The following is a 14,938-nucleotide window of genomic DNA, read 5'->3' as shown; positions in this document are numbered from 1 at the left end:
CTTCCAAGCATTTGGATCCGTAACAGTTCTAATTCCAGAATCCATCCAAGTGCTCGGTATGTGGGGTACTAGATCCTTAATATCTTGATTTGTTGAAATAAGTATGTGTATCCAGTTGCTCCTCAGAAATGAAAACAAATATCTATAACCTGTCATCATCTGGAATGCAGATGAGACCTTAAGATTAGTCACTGTCATTGTGGTTATGCTGTAACAAATTCAGGACTGCAATTTCGAATGGGAACTACGGAACAGAGCAAGTCAAATGTCTGTTCATGTGCAAACTTCTAAGATAATAACGTAAAAAGAAAGAAAGAAAATATCTGATATAGAAAAGTGATTTCTGTGTACCTCATCACACCACAACCCCACCACCCCCCCAAAAAAAAATGTTTGGAAGGCATGTGTTTTCTGTGTAGATTGTCTTCTAACCTGCTTTTTTACAGTTCCTAAGAGAATTACAAGACAGTTGAGGTAGGAAGGGACCTCTGGAGATTATCTTACCCAAGCCTTCTGCTCAAAGCAGGGTCAGGTAGAGCAGGTTGCTCAAGACATTGTCCAGTCAGGTTTTGAATATCTCCAAGGACAGAAACTCCACAACCTCTCTGGACAACCTATTCCGATGGCTGACCATCTTCACAGTAAAAAGTTCTTTCTTTTCCTTAAATGGAATTTCCTGTATTTCAGTTTCTGCCCTTCACCTCTTATCCTTTCCCTGGATACCACTGGTTACATCCTCTCTATTCTACCTGTCAAGTATTTGTGTAAATTGATAAGATTCCTCCCCCAGCTTTCTCAGCCTCTCCTTGTAACCTTTATTAATAATAGTTTCACAAGTACTGGCACGTTTTATGCTTTGCAAATGACTGTTATTTGGAATCGAGTTCTCAGTTCACAGAAGATTCTCTGACTTGAGTCACAGTAGCAAAATCATTGAAGACCACTCGCCACCGGGCGACCTCCTTCTGCTTGAACTTGCACTTTTTTTTGAACTTGCTGATCAGTGCTTACCCAATTTCACAGAGCGATAGAAGTGTCAAAGATGTGAAGGTCCTACAAGATTCTATGAGTCTGTGCAGCCAGATGGGGATAAAGACCTCCCTGAGGTCTAAGAAGCTACCAAGCTAGCTTAGCCTTTATTAGATAGTGCTGGCACATCAAAAGGATCAATCTTGATGCAAAGCGAAAGAAAACTAATCATCCTTAGCTTCACTCCCATGGAAGTACTTGTCTGGATTCACTTGGCCATGAACAGCGACTGTATATGAAGACAATCAAAGTTTTCAGTATTTACTGCTAATAACATAGAATGTGAGATTTGAATTGACTTTCAATAGTGCTTTTCAAGGCAACTGATAGTTAAAATAAGCAAAAAGCTTATTCGTAACTAACTGAAACAAGACAATTGACTTCTAAATAACCATATTGAAGTATTGGTGCATATTTTAATGTGCTATTGTATTTTTAAATTTTTCAGATGCCCGTTAAACTTGTACAATATCACAAGGGGATTCTATTTGAGAATTTTTATAAACTGTTAATATCTAAAATTGTTCATATTGTCCAATCTGGCAGTCACAGTTTCTGTTTGATCTCTGCTGTTGTTTGAGGGCAATATAAAATTGTATTAGAGGCGTGCCTCTCCGGCAAACAATGAAAGGATTCCTTTATATTATATCACACGCCGTTTTAAAAGACCTTGAAAAGTTGGAGAAATGGATTGGAAAAATGTGTCATGCGGTTCAGGGATACATAAACTGGATTAGTCTGAGGGCACATGAATAATACTTCAGTCCTGCCCATAGTAGTAAAAATGTGATTGTAGTACCACGTCCAGTTTGAACACTTAAAGATGTGGACAGATTGGATGGAGTCCAGAAAAGTGCAGTGGGAATGAATATAGATTTTGCAAACAGAACCTACAGGAAAAGATGGAAAGAATTGAGGTTGTTTAGTCTAGAGAAGAGAAATTTGGAGGAGAGACGATACAACGGTCTTCAGAGACATAAAAGGAGAAAAAGAATAATCTTTTCTCTGCAACCAATATGTAATGAACCTAAACTGGAGCAAAGCAAAACTAGGTTACACATGAGGAAAATGTTCTCTGAGGAAGGATAATGAAGTGTTAGAATAAATTGGCTGGTGGGAAGCTACAGAATTTCCATTAGCAGGGAGGTAGGTGGGTTGTTGGGGGGGGTGTTCGTTTTTAAAGAATAGGTTCGTCAAGTATGTTGATCCAGCTTTGAAGTAGAGGATGGACTAGATGATCCCTTCAGGTCTTTCAACCATATTTTCCATGGTTGTGTCTAAAGTATGTAACAAAACAAATTGCTGCTGAAACAAGGGAATGGCATTTTTCGTGTGTAGACACAGACTGTGCCGTAGGGGTCGTGAAGTGACCTCTGGTTGAGTCTTCCGGTGTTTGTACCATTATATGACACAGTTATTTGTGTGTGTTCCAGTATTTTGTCAGTGGTTTTAATGGATAAAAAGTAGTGTTAATGTATGAGAACAAAATGTTTTTGCCTGCTGTGAAGTTCTGTTTCATGTTGTGCCGTGTATTGCTGTACGGCACAGTGTAAAAATATTACAGAATTTTGGAAGACAATCATTGATGCACTGAAGTGTAGCTTGAAAGCTGTGGTTCCTCCTTGGCTGTCCTCTCATGCCTTCTGGCCTTCCCTTTCCGTCGTACTTGCGTTTTTCCTGGTAGTTGTAACTGTCCTGCTACTGATACATGTGATGTATGTGAGTGTGCGTTATGTTTGTCTGTATACCCACGTTCCTTCCCCGCTCCCGAACCCAAAAGGAGGACAGATTTGCTAATTCTGACTTGGCTTTTTGATCCATCGCTCAAGTTCACAATGTTGTAGAACATGTGAAAGCCAGTGAAGTAAATTGTTAGAGCCACAAGCGTCAGTTCGTCTGGGGATTTATGGTTTTCACTGTCTCTTTTTTTTTTTTTTAAATTAGATTCTTTACAGAAAGAGAATCAGGGAAGGTCTAACTGGAGGAAAAATATATAAGCATAAAGAATCAAAGAAAATACAGAGCTTGTGCACCATTTTAAAATTTGTATTTTGAAAGTCACCTAATAGAAATCGTCAGAATTACCTTGTTAGATGCAGTGATGTATGGCAGTGAATCCTTTCAGCGTTTCGTTCTTAAGGCTTCTTCACTTGCGTCAGGCAGAAGGACGAAGTGTTCTGTACACTGATTTGACCTTGTTAAAATGCGACATATCCTTCCTTACTTTTCCATCCAGAGCACAGAGTGGCGTTACTCAGTCGCCGGGCCAAGCGTGCCTAAAGCTCCCTCTACTGTTGCCGTTTGTGTTTGTAGAGATGACTGAGTTAGGTTTCTGTTAATCTAAAACAAAACCATGTTTCGTAGTAGAAAAGGAAACGTCTGCTTATACAAGAGCCGGTAAGGTTTCTGCATCACAGACAGAAATGGAGTGCAGAACGTAAGGCAGAGTTTTCAGGCTATTAACATGTGGAAGCGATACCTTCAATTGTTACCTCTTTAATAATCATACAGCGTCGCTGACGACCTCACGTACAATGTTCAACAGTCGATCATGAGTATATACCATTAAGAGTGTCTGTGGTAGTGTACATCTCCACTGCAGGGTTTTACCAAAGCAAGTTTTGATTCTGATGTTTCAATTCAAGCATTTGGTGAAGGAATAGCATCACATTAATCCATTCATTTCTTCAGCGAGGTTTTATCTTGAGTGTAAAGAACTGATTCTTGCTTTGAAATAGTCTGCATAAACTCTTGGTTTTCTTAATAGGTGCTTTTAGAACCATCTGTATTATAAAAATTTAGTCTTTAAAGCAACTCATCAAAGACTGTATAGGTTCAAGTTTAATATCCAGGGTAGTTGGGGAAAAACTACCTGCACTATTTCTTAGGGATTCAGTACGAGGCTGTAGGGGACTATGTAAACTACCTCCGTTTAAGCCTCAGAGCACATTATCTCACGTGAGGTGCAGGACTCGCACGACTGTATTGCGTACGTACCTGGTATAGCCTAGTGCCGTCTTTGTTACCCCAAAGGCAAGTGTTGCTTTAAAATGGAGTTTAGTCAGTCTTTTGTAACGATGCTTTAAGCATTTTCTAGTGAATGTGAACACGTGCGTAGTCAGCGGCCTTGTAAGAGGGAAGGTCTTTTCAGGAAACAGTACCAAATGTGAATATTGAGAATGGCAGTAACGTTATCGCTTCGTTTACATCGCAGGAGATGGATGCTCTCAGAGCAATGTCAGCCATTCAGCTGTGCAGGAGGGGACACTCAGCGTACACAGCCCAAAGAAATCAGGCAAGATTACTCCAAAATTCCACAATCATATGGTTCACCGTGTCTGGAAGGAATGCATTCTCAACAGGTCGCAGTCCAAGTAAGGCAGCAGTCCTGATGGGTTTGGTTTTTAATAACACCTAATAAATAGTTAAAATTGTAATGATTTTGCATTAAATAATGCTATTCCTCATAGAATTCTTTTTGCCACTAATCAAAGCTAATGATGCAGAACAGCATTCTCAAAGAACATCAGTTACTGTGTTCAGCTGAAAACTAACACTTAGATTTGTATTTTAGTTATGTATCTTAATCGTGACAGTCTTTGAGGTTACAGATCTATAAGATGTGCCTGCAGCTAGATGCTTTCAGACTCATTGACTGCAGTTTCTAGCTCCAGTTGTAGTTACTAGACTGAAAGTTGGGTGGCTGAAGGATAAATAGTATATGTTTGACGTTTAGAACTCTAAGGGTAATGCTTGTAAAGCATTACATTACATGCGTTGGACTAAAATTCCAATCGACAAGGTTATGGTAAAGTCTTGTTGTTAGTATCATAGGCCTTTATTACTGGACATTTAAAGTATATTCATGGCACGATGTGCCCCGAAATCTTTATTTTTTCACTATTTCCATGCAATTTCCTCATTGGATATGTCAGAATTGCCAGGCTCAGTTGAAATTGCTCGCACCTTGCTTCTTGTGCTCAAACTGCAGAGCTATCTGATGTAGAGCTGGTACCATCCTCCCACATCATTCAAACTATAAGTTTTAAGGAGCAGTAGAGGGAACTACCATTAATACAGAATTCTATTTCAAAGGTGAAGTAGAAGGAAGTAATTTATTTGAGGTGAACATGTGAATTCATGCATATGCATTTATTAAATTTTGTTTTACAAAAGGTGGTAACTACTAAAATAATTTTATCTTCTTCAGGAGGAATCAAATTACAACTGCAAATCTGGAAGAGGAAGTTCCAAACAATACTGTTTCTTGGGATTTTGTGGACCCCGTCCAAAGAGTCAGTTGTTCTTGTTCCAGGTGAGCTTTGAAGAGAGTAAGCATTTATCGTACTGGAAGAGCCCTGTTTAATTCAGACAGAGGCACGCTTAAAAAAGGGAGTTATGTTTTAGCTGAGAGAAGAGGAAACTTTAATATCAAAACTGTGATCATCGCTCATACTCAGGTGATTAATATGCATCTCCTATCATTGTCACTTGCAGTAGCCGACTTGAGTGGAAAAATGATCCTAGACTAGAGAATGGGGATAAAATCACTCAAATATTTCTCGTTCTTAATGAACTCATCCTTCAGGGTTTTCAGAGGTGTGAGCTTTAAGGTTTGGAGCGGTAAGACTCATGATGAAGAGGGACAGAAGCTGCCTAAGTTTCAGAGCACCCTGATTAAGGAATAGTGCTACTGTCCCTGTTTGGAGGAAGAGCAAAAATACGCCAAAGAAACACTCTACTCCGTGTACCTCTCTAGTCAATCTGCCATGGCTCATTGGACACCAGAAAAACACCCAAGAGAATACAAAACCTTTGCAGCATGGTCATCCACTGTCAACTGGTCAACAAGAAATCACAGCTCGCTCACACAAACACTTTTAAGAGTTTATTAAACTATCTGTCCTCTGTGATAAATGCTTAAAGTGCCAGTACTACTCACTCAGGAGAGGCAAAACAGCGCCACCAATTCTGCTTGACATTCTTAAAATTATCAGAGAGACGTTACGGGGCTGGGAAAAAACAGTTTCCAGTGAAACAGCCCTGTGAAGCGTCTTCTACTGAAATTTTTAATTCCTAAGGTCTCCGTCTACTTGTAAGATTGGTGAAGACGTTTTTGTGACCTCAGGAAGTTACTCCTTGAGTATGCCGAGATGTAAATGTCATTCGTATGATCAAACAGAAATGTTGATCGTGCTATGCGAACCCCTTTTGGGGGGGGTGTGTGTATATGTATTCTTTTTTACCTGTCTCATCCCCGTCCCCCTCCCCAGCTGCAGTAAGGGTCTTTGCCAAAGTAACCGTCCATGCAACAGGCAGTGGTGTGGCCAAAATGGTTCTCCGCTTTTCTCCTGGTTAAGGCATAGCTGTGTTTCTATCTTCTTCTTTATTTTTCATTTAACAGCGAGGCAAAGTCGAGAACAACGCTGCTGTTGATAATCGTTAAATTAATATATTGTGTAACCAAATCCTTAAATGTGCTACCTGCCAGGGCAGTCTCTGCAGGGCTTTCTGGATAGGTTTGGCTGTACTGAGAAATTTAGCGACGTAGCGCACTCAGTCTCTGAAGGGTTGTTGATCAGAAATTTCCATTGTCCAAAATTGAATGAGGCAAGATTGTGTCCTTGTACCTTTTGTGTTTGACTTCTCATGAAGCCGGTTCTTCTTCATTTATTTAGAAGAGTTAAAGGGATGCAGAGGAATTGTGCATCATACAGAGGGCAGAGTGTTCAACCTGGAGACTCCGTGCTGTGTCCGAAGTGAAAGTGCTGCTCTTCTGCAGCCGTGCTCTTTACCCCTGTTATTTGTTGCTTGTATAGATACACTCAGGCATGTGGAACAGGCCAATGTTTTGTCAGCATGCCAAGTGTTTCCTATGGAAAAGTGAGGTCCAGCCTTGCCTGGAAAGTGTGAAGAATCACTAGTGGACAACAGAAACCTGCATCTATGGATAGGTTCGGCTGCATTTGCAATTTCACACTGTCTCTTAATACCTCCGGCGATAACTACATCATGCTGGAACTGGTGAACAGAGCAAGTGGGAAATGAAAACATTATCCTTAAAATGAAGGCGGTACCCGATTTCAGACAGCAATAACAATTTTCTGTGTTGCTGCAGGGACTGGACAGCTCCTGTCGTATAGATATTGTTTTAGTCGTTACCATGCCCAGTCTATGTATTGTATAAATGAGAGTATAAATGTCAAGATATGATCTTAAATATGGAGTCTTAAAGGGTTGCTGGTACTTGGCATCACACTCAGTCTTCTATAGACTCGATTTTGTCTGTTGAACTGTCTGAAATAATTTTCTGCGGTCAGTTAAAATACGGTGAATGATGGAGAATTAAGTCAATGAAATGTTACAAGAACATGCTTAAGGCAAATCTTCAGTTACTAGGGCATTAGCTCCACAACATGGGTGACTGCAGCTAAAGACCATCTGCTGCGGCAGAGAATTTGCAACATGTCCTGGTAGCAGCAAGCCCACAGAGAAGGCCAGGACAACACGGCACAGCGCGGATGCTTACAGGAGAAAGAAGCAGCAAGTACGAGAAGTTGTACCGTGTCACAGCCGCTGCGTCCTGCGAAGCTTGGCTGCTTTCGCAGCTAAGTTGTAACAGCAAAAGCGGTTTTCAATCTAGTAGCCAGGTTTGCTTGCAATAACGTATCTGCCTGTGTGAGTAAGAAGCATATTATGTGCTTTCAAATGTTCTGTCGCTGTGCTAGATAGTGTTGTTTATAAACAAAAATTGGGATGGAGTGATTTAGTTTGAAATGGTATTTAACTTTAAACAGGTATAAATATTAAGCGCATACATATTTCAATTTGTGCATAGCTTAAAAACCCAAACAAACAACTAAACAAAAACCCCCAACCAACCGAAAAGGCCAATAAAAATACGGACAGTGAGATGAGCCTGCTGTGGCATCCTTGGGCGCCATCAGCTTATGATGAAAATACTGATTAGCTGTACCTGAAATACTGAAATTCCGTGCTGTGCTTCCCAGTCTCGAAGATACTGGATACAAATTGGAAACAGCCGTAGTAAAATATGCAGCCAGGAATAAGTTTGTATGTTGCTGCATTTTTTGTTTTGAATACTTTAAAATATTTACTCAGGCTTTCTTCATCGGTTGGTAGTTCCTTTTTCATTTTTCCTGATTTTTGGGGGTTTGGTTTTTATGGTTTTAGCCTAGAGTTGTACTTCTTTTTTCCGTACCTGGCATGGAGGCGGAATCTGCCGTGGAAGCGTCCTGCCGTGTATTGCATCTGTGAACATAACATAACCAACTCCGATCTGTATCTTTTGTAACAGATGCTCGAGGGTGTGCGAGAGCAGTGCTGTAGTTCCGCAGCAGCCATTTTGCCTGAAAGGCTATCTTTCTTTAGGGTAACGAAAACAACGGTAGCTTGGACGTTTTTGCCATGCTACCTTCCATCTGAGCCGTCCTAAGCTTTTATAAACGTTACATCTTTCCTTTGAGTGCTATTTTCCGGAGACTGTCATTTTCCATTTTATAGGTCAGAGAAACTGCAGCTGAGTTGGCTTAAATGACCTGGTCCAGATCGTGACCGTTCCAGAATCTCTTAAAAGATCAGGAATAGACATAAGACTTCCCAGTGCTGTTCCTTCGGTTGTTCCCCCCCACCCCCCCGCCGTTACGTCAGGTAACCGTATAAACCACGCAGCGAATTGTTTCTGCCTCTGCTTTCAGGCACAAGGGTTTCAAACAGCGTTGTGCTGCTGGCTCCAGCCGTCCCCCAACGATAAATCAGCCGGGATTCAGCGTGGGAACAGTGTCATCTTCATCATTGCCACCTCCCGCCTCTTCAAAGCACAAAACAACAGAGAGACAGGAAAAAGGAGATAAACTGCAAAAAAGGCCTATGATGCCGTTCCACCATCGGCCCTCCGTGACTGAAGAGCTCTGCGTGGAGCAGGACGCATCAGGGCAGAAACTGGGATTAGCAGGAATGGAGCCCTCTTTAGAAGTCCCTAATTCCAGAAAATACGAGAAGCCGCTATCTATACCTGCTAGAAATCCAAGCAAGCAAATTAATATGAATCCTATGGATTCACCCCATTCCCCTACTTCGCCCCTGCCTCCCACGCTTAGCCCCCAGCCGAGAGGTCAGGAGGCAGAGAATCTGGACCCACCTTCCGTACCTGTAAACCCAGCACTCTATGGCAGCGGGCTGGAGCTTCAGCCCTTGCCCAGCTTAGATGATAGGACAGTCCTCGTTGGACAGAGGTTGCCTCTGATGGCAGAGGTCAGTGAGACAGCATTATACTGTGGGATAATTCAGAACAGTGAGTCAGTAGATCTGTGGAGGACCTACAGCGTCCCGTCAAGTGACGACGCAGAGTTCAGGCCACCAGATCTTCCCTGCGAGAGGTATGATGCCAAGATGGAAGTAAGCTCGGACAGCACCGCACTGAAAAGGTAAGAGCGCGGATTGGTCTGGGTGGCGGCTTTATTAAATTGTAAGCAGGACCAAACTCTGTTTTCAGTTGAAATGGAAACAAAATGGAAGGCTTCACTGTGACATCAAAGATGACGTGTGCTGGAGATAACGTTAAATACTTAGAGATGTGCTGTTGTAGTGTGCCTCATTTCTTTCTTACCTGGCTTTCTGCTGGGCACTATAAGAACTGATGAATCTTTTTGTAACCTGTATCACAGGAATTTGAGCAAATATAAGAGTTTTCTTAAACTTACCTTTTTTTGATTATTTAAAAAAACAAAACCTGTGTTTAGTTACACAAGCTTCCAGCTACAGAAATGCTTGGGTTTGAGTGACCTCCTGTTTAGGACACTAGAGACACTTCAGTGTGGTTTGTCCAAGTGTGTGGGTCTAAAATTGCGCTGTACCACGCTTTCTGTGAGTAGCAGCTAATATGGAATAATGCGGCTTTCTGTAAACCCACTGTCGGATCTTTGAAATTGATAGAAGCTTTACTATTAAATTCAGTCTCTGTAGGATTGAAACTGAAAACCCCAACAGAGTCCCTGGTGTGGACACAGAAAAGAGTAAACGCTAATCTCTTGTAAATGTTACTTTAAAAAAAGTGCAGTTAAAATGCAGTGTCTTCCTCAGTGAAGAACACAAACTACCTAAATTTTAAGGAATTTTTAGCTCTTTTTTTTTTAAAAAAAAAAACATAGATTTTCTTCTATGGAAAGATATTTCTAGGTTTGTTTGTCTGTTTTTTTTTTTAATTTTAGCGTGAGAATTTGAATTAATTTTTTGCTGGCCCAAAAATTACTTTTGCATTCTGACAATGCATACTAAAAATGTACCGAGGAGAGTCGTTGATGAAAACGTATAACCTAAAATTAACTGAGGAAGCATTTTTGAGTTATGACAACATTGATTTTGGTAATGACAATGGAGTTTGCTAGGCTGAAAGGGTTCTGTGTACTGCAAAGTGGTTTGATTCATATAGTGACAAGATTAATTCTTTTTTCATTGTCCCAAAGTACTTCTTAATACAATAAGATGTTTAATACTGAATGTAGGCAAATGCATCATTTATTTGAGGAAAAACCGTATTTCTGCTAGGTCAAGAAGGACGGAGTGAGAGCGCCACGGGCTGTATTTGTGTGTCAGCTACAGCTCCTAAGAGCTGTTGTTTTGCTTTGCTGTAAAACGTATGTTTGTTTTGTTTCATGATGGCTTTGCTTGCTTATTTTCACTTTCAGGTTCTTAGCACAACCTAATAAACGGTTTAAAATTTTGGAAGAGCAGAAACCAGTGCAGACACTGAACTATCTTGACTCCTTGCCCCTAATACAACAACCTGGAGAAGGCTTGGGAGACACTAGTGATCCGTACACTTTTGAAGATGGTGATATAAAGTACAGCTTCACTGGCAATAAAAAGTGCAAACTTGGGGCTGAAAAAGATCCTTTGAAAAAGATCAAGGTAATGTGTAAATCCAGAGTCTTTATAATTATTGTTCTTATTGGACTTACGGTCCTGTAGCACAGTATTTGCTCTACAGCTCTCAGGAAGACCCAAGCCTGTTCCACAGGTCAAAATCAGAGAGATTTAGTGTTTCTTTCCTGCACCGGCTCACAGGAAAAGTCTTCATTTCACTATGCTATTTTTGAACTGGTATTTGCTGGCATCCCTCTGGGCCTGTTTCTGTAGGAAAACACTGCTGTTGCAGGGAATACTTCCTGTTTATGTATATATTCAGCTTGGCCAGCAGCACGGTCCTGATTCAAGCTAAGAAATAAAACACTTTGAGCTACCACGCTTAAAGTTCTAGAAGATGTGTTTTCTGGAGAAATTGCACTGGCTAGCAAAGTTAACTGGTGTATATGGAAGCCTTTGTAAATCACACACAGTGTTACTTCAAGCTTTTCCCAACACGTAGATAAACAGCAACCGTGTTCTTTTCCGTTCTTAATTTTTTTTTTCCTTCTGAAAGCATTTAATCCAGAGCCCTGAGTTTGGCTTGACATGGGAAAACAGTTGTCCTTACATAGCTTAAATTAATATCCAAAAAAAAACTCTTGTATTTTTTTGTACAGCCAGAAGATGGAATTGGTACCAAGGAAATCCCCACAACGGGTCATTCTACACCGGTTCCTGATGGAAAAGATGCCATGTCTATTTTCAGTTCTGCTCCTAAGACTGGTGGGTAAAAGCTCCTTAATTCCCTCTTCAAAGCAAAAATACTCAAAGCTATGCGATAAAATCTGAAAGGAAAAATCACGTACTGAACGTTTTACCGTAACATGAGAGCTATAGGCAGCTCCTGAGATGGAAAAGCTCGGTTCTGCTTGTCCTTTTTATAATACCATAATTTTTTTGTTGTTGTAGAGTATTAAAGTTGAGCAGCACCTACCTTCATTCTTTCCCTCTTGACCTTTGGTGCTTGCTTAAAACTTGACTGCAAGCCTATATCATAGAAAAGGGGCCTCAGTGACTCTTGCTTGTCCCCTATTTAGAGTGAGAAGTAAAATTTTAAAAAGGCAATTTGCTCCTATTTTTCAATGTGTTTTCCCCTTTCTTTTTGACAGATACCCGGCAAGACAATGCTGCAGGCCGAGTAGGCTCTGGTAGCCTCACACAGGTGACAGACCTGGCTCCATCACTTCATGATCTCGATAATATCTTTGATAATTCAGATGAAGATGAGCTTGGTGTAAGTCTCTGTAGGATTGAGCGTTCTGTAGACTTAAACCTTGGCCAGAAAAAAGGAGGAGGAGGAGGAAGATGGAATCCTAGTGGGTAGCGACTATCCCTAATAGATAGGAGAGAGTTTCCAGGTAGGCCGGCTTGGGTTTTACCTAGGAAGAACTGCTAGCAGAGAGAGGTGTCCTTTCAGGAGATCCATCAAAGAGAGAAATCACCACTGTGCCTAATTCAGGAATGTTGGTGATGGCTTAGGTGACATCAAAGCTTGTGTTGTCTGACAGTTTTTCAGTCATGAGGGGAACCTGGATACAACTAACTTGCTGACGCGGTCATCGCATAGACAGGCTATAAGAATACTTCCAGGTGCTTTATAAGTACATTGCAGCTGGTTTGGTGTCCTTAGGTTTTGTCAGTATTTTGCGTGTGTTTGAGGTTATGGAAGAGAATCTGGTGATTTGTTCTTTTACCTTATCTAAGAAGTTGCCTGAATTTCAGAATTGCTCTGAAGCATGTTTCTTTCTACTGCTACAAGCAGTTTATTTCAGTGCTGAATATTAGGAAATACAAAAGGAAAAGCAGATTTACATCCATTACCAGGAAAAAAAATCAAGACACATGGAAAGACAAAGATTTGAATAATTACTATTTTTAAGCTTAAATCTAATACAGCCATAATGACACAGAAGGTGATCCTAAACTGGCTCATAGTAGCTAATAGCGTTTAAAAGTCTAATGTCTGTGCACCACTTTATTTACCGCTTCTCCCTGTTCTGTCGTTCCACCCAAACTGCACTTAAGATGTCGCATTAATAGCAAATCTACTCCAGGACTGATCTATCAAAATGAAAAAATGACCTTTTTCTGTGAGGTTGGCCTGGACAGGCCGCGTGTCCTTCCCGTGTTGAGCCGCGCCCCGTGGCAGGTGGTTCCCGGCGCGCTTGCCCTCAGCGTCGCGGTCCCGTTGTTACCTTACAGTGGTCCAAATGTGGAAGCACGTGCAGTAGTCACGTTACAGATCAGTGTTGGTGGTAACATTTTCAGTATAATTTGTGTGTATGTAGCCACATGCGCTTCTATGTATGCATCTATATGGGGGGTATATAGACAGGCAAATATTTCGGAGACTCTTTTGTTTTAGTGTTGAAAGAGGGGAAAGAGAAATCCAGACTCCTTGGGCAGGAGCAGATGGGAGAGTAGAAAAGTTCACTGTTTTCTTTCTTCTGAGATCTCATTCAGAGAGCTTTTGGAATTTTTAATAGCTTATGAATTCTAATATTTTGTATATTTTTTAATACAGTATGTGATTATTCTGCTTTTAGGCTGTATCACCGGCTCTTCGGTCATCAAAAATGCCTGCAGTAGGGTCTGAGGAACGCCCTGTAGGGAAGGATGCTAGAACAGCAGTACCTTACCCACCAAGTAAGTAGCAACAACTGATTACCCCTTTGTTGACAGCTAAAATCCCCTCACAGCTACCGTCCTGGCTTTCTGTAGGAGGCTTATAATGTCACTTTTCCAGAACTAAGCGGTAGCGTGCTTATTGTGTTCTGTAATTACCAGGTGCCAATATTAAACGAGGATAAGCAGGTTTTAATGAAAACAGTGGATGGTAATACGGACATACATTTTTAATGTGCGTACTGAGATTTGAGATGCTCTTCTTTTGGCGGTGTTGTCTTAGATTGGAAGAATGGGAGGGATTTGTTACCAGTCTTCATTTAGAAGCTATCCCCTCTATTCTCAAGTCAGTATTTAATCTCAATTAGTCACTTACACCATTACTATATCCCTCTTTAGATGTAAATCATTCTTTTTTGAAAGAATTCAAAGAATTTAAAGCCGTGACTTACCAACTGGCCATTATGGCGCAACCGATCTTGGAAGAAAATTGCATTCGGTATTCGACAAGTCAGACTAAAATCACCTTCACGGTTTAATCTAGATGTGGAAGTGCATGATTAAAATCAAAGAACTAGGTTCTATCTGAAAGACACATTGCAGACCTTTTACAAATGGTTATGGTAGAAGTGGTGCTTGTGCAGGTACTACACGGGCACAGGGAAGGCTATAGGAGCGCAGGAAACTTAGAAATTAAATTTAGTATTCTGAAAACATATGAAACGCCGATTAAAACAATAGGGCTGTTTTGTAAGGCCTGTGCTGACGCCTGTTGGGAATGATGAATTTAACTCTGTGAGATACATGGGCTTTCTTGCAATTCTTGTACCTGAAAGGAGGTTGTAGTGAGGTGGGTATCACTCTCTTCTGCCAAGTAACAAGCGATAAGATGAGAGGAAATGGCCTCGAGCTGCATCGGGGGAGGTTTAGGTTGGATATTAGGAAAAATTTGTTCACCCAAAGGGTTGTCAGGCATTGGGACAGGCTGCCCAGGTTGAGTCTCCATCCCTGGGGGTACTTAAAAGACACGTAGATGTGGTGCGTAGGGGCGTGGTGTAGTGGTGGCCTCGGCAGTGTTAGGTTAATGGCTGGACTCGATGATCTTAAAGGTCTTTTCCATCCTGAACGATTCTGTGATTCTATTTACATAGGTGGCGTTTCTCTTGAGATGTAAGAGAAACATATATATGTATGTCCAGGGAAGAAGGAGGTGAGAATTTTTGGTATAGTACTAACCAGTCAAATTATGAATTACAAATTACTTAGTGGTGAGGAGGAAGAAGGTTTGATTTTTGTGGCTTCTATAAGTAGAAATCAAATCTCTCTGCAAATTGTTCTTTAATGCCTTCTCATTAAC

At 41.0% G+C, this 14,938-nt stretch overlaps 1 protein-coding gene across 2 annotated transcripts in view; it reads left to right on the top strand.

Moving 5' to 3' along the window:
• The window catches only part of MED13L (mediator complex subunit 13L), a 204,213-nt gene that overhangs the window by 151,379 nt on the left and 37,896 nt on the right, over positions 1-14,938 (top strand). For both annotated transcript variants that reach the window (XM_064466708.1, XM_064466709.1), the window contains 7 exons: positions 4,244-4,403; positions 5,240-5,344; positions 8,748-9,476; positions 10,737-10,959; positions 11,574-11,679; positions 12,066-12,190; positions 13,503-13,602. In XM_064466708.1, coding sequence (XP_064322778.1) covers positions 4,244-4,403; positions 5,240-5,344; positions 8,748-9,476; positions 10,737-10,959; positions 11,574-11,679; positions 12,066-12,190; positions 13,503-13,602 — 1,548 coding nt within the window. The remainder of the gene's footprint in view (positions 1-4,243; positions 4,404-5,239; positions 5,345-8,747; positions 9,477-10,736; positions 10,960-11,573; positions 11,680-12,065; positions 12,191-13,502; positions 13,603-14,938) is intronic.

This window comes from Phalacrocorax carbo, chromosome 15 (assembly GCF_963921805.1).
Source record: "Phalacrocorax carbo chromosome 15, bPhaCar2.1, whole genome shotgun sequence".
Classification (NCBI taxonomy): Eukaryota; Metazoa; Chordata; class Aves; order Suliformes; family Phalacrocoracidae; genus Phalacrocorax; species Phalacrocorax carbo.
The sequence above is the reverse complement of the archived record's forward strand: the minus strand, read 5'-3'. Positions and strand labels throughout refer to the sequence as shown.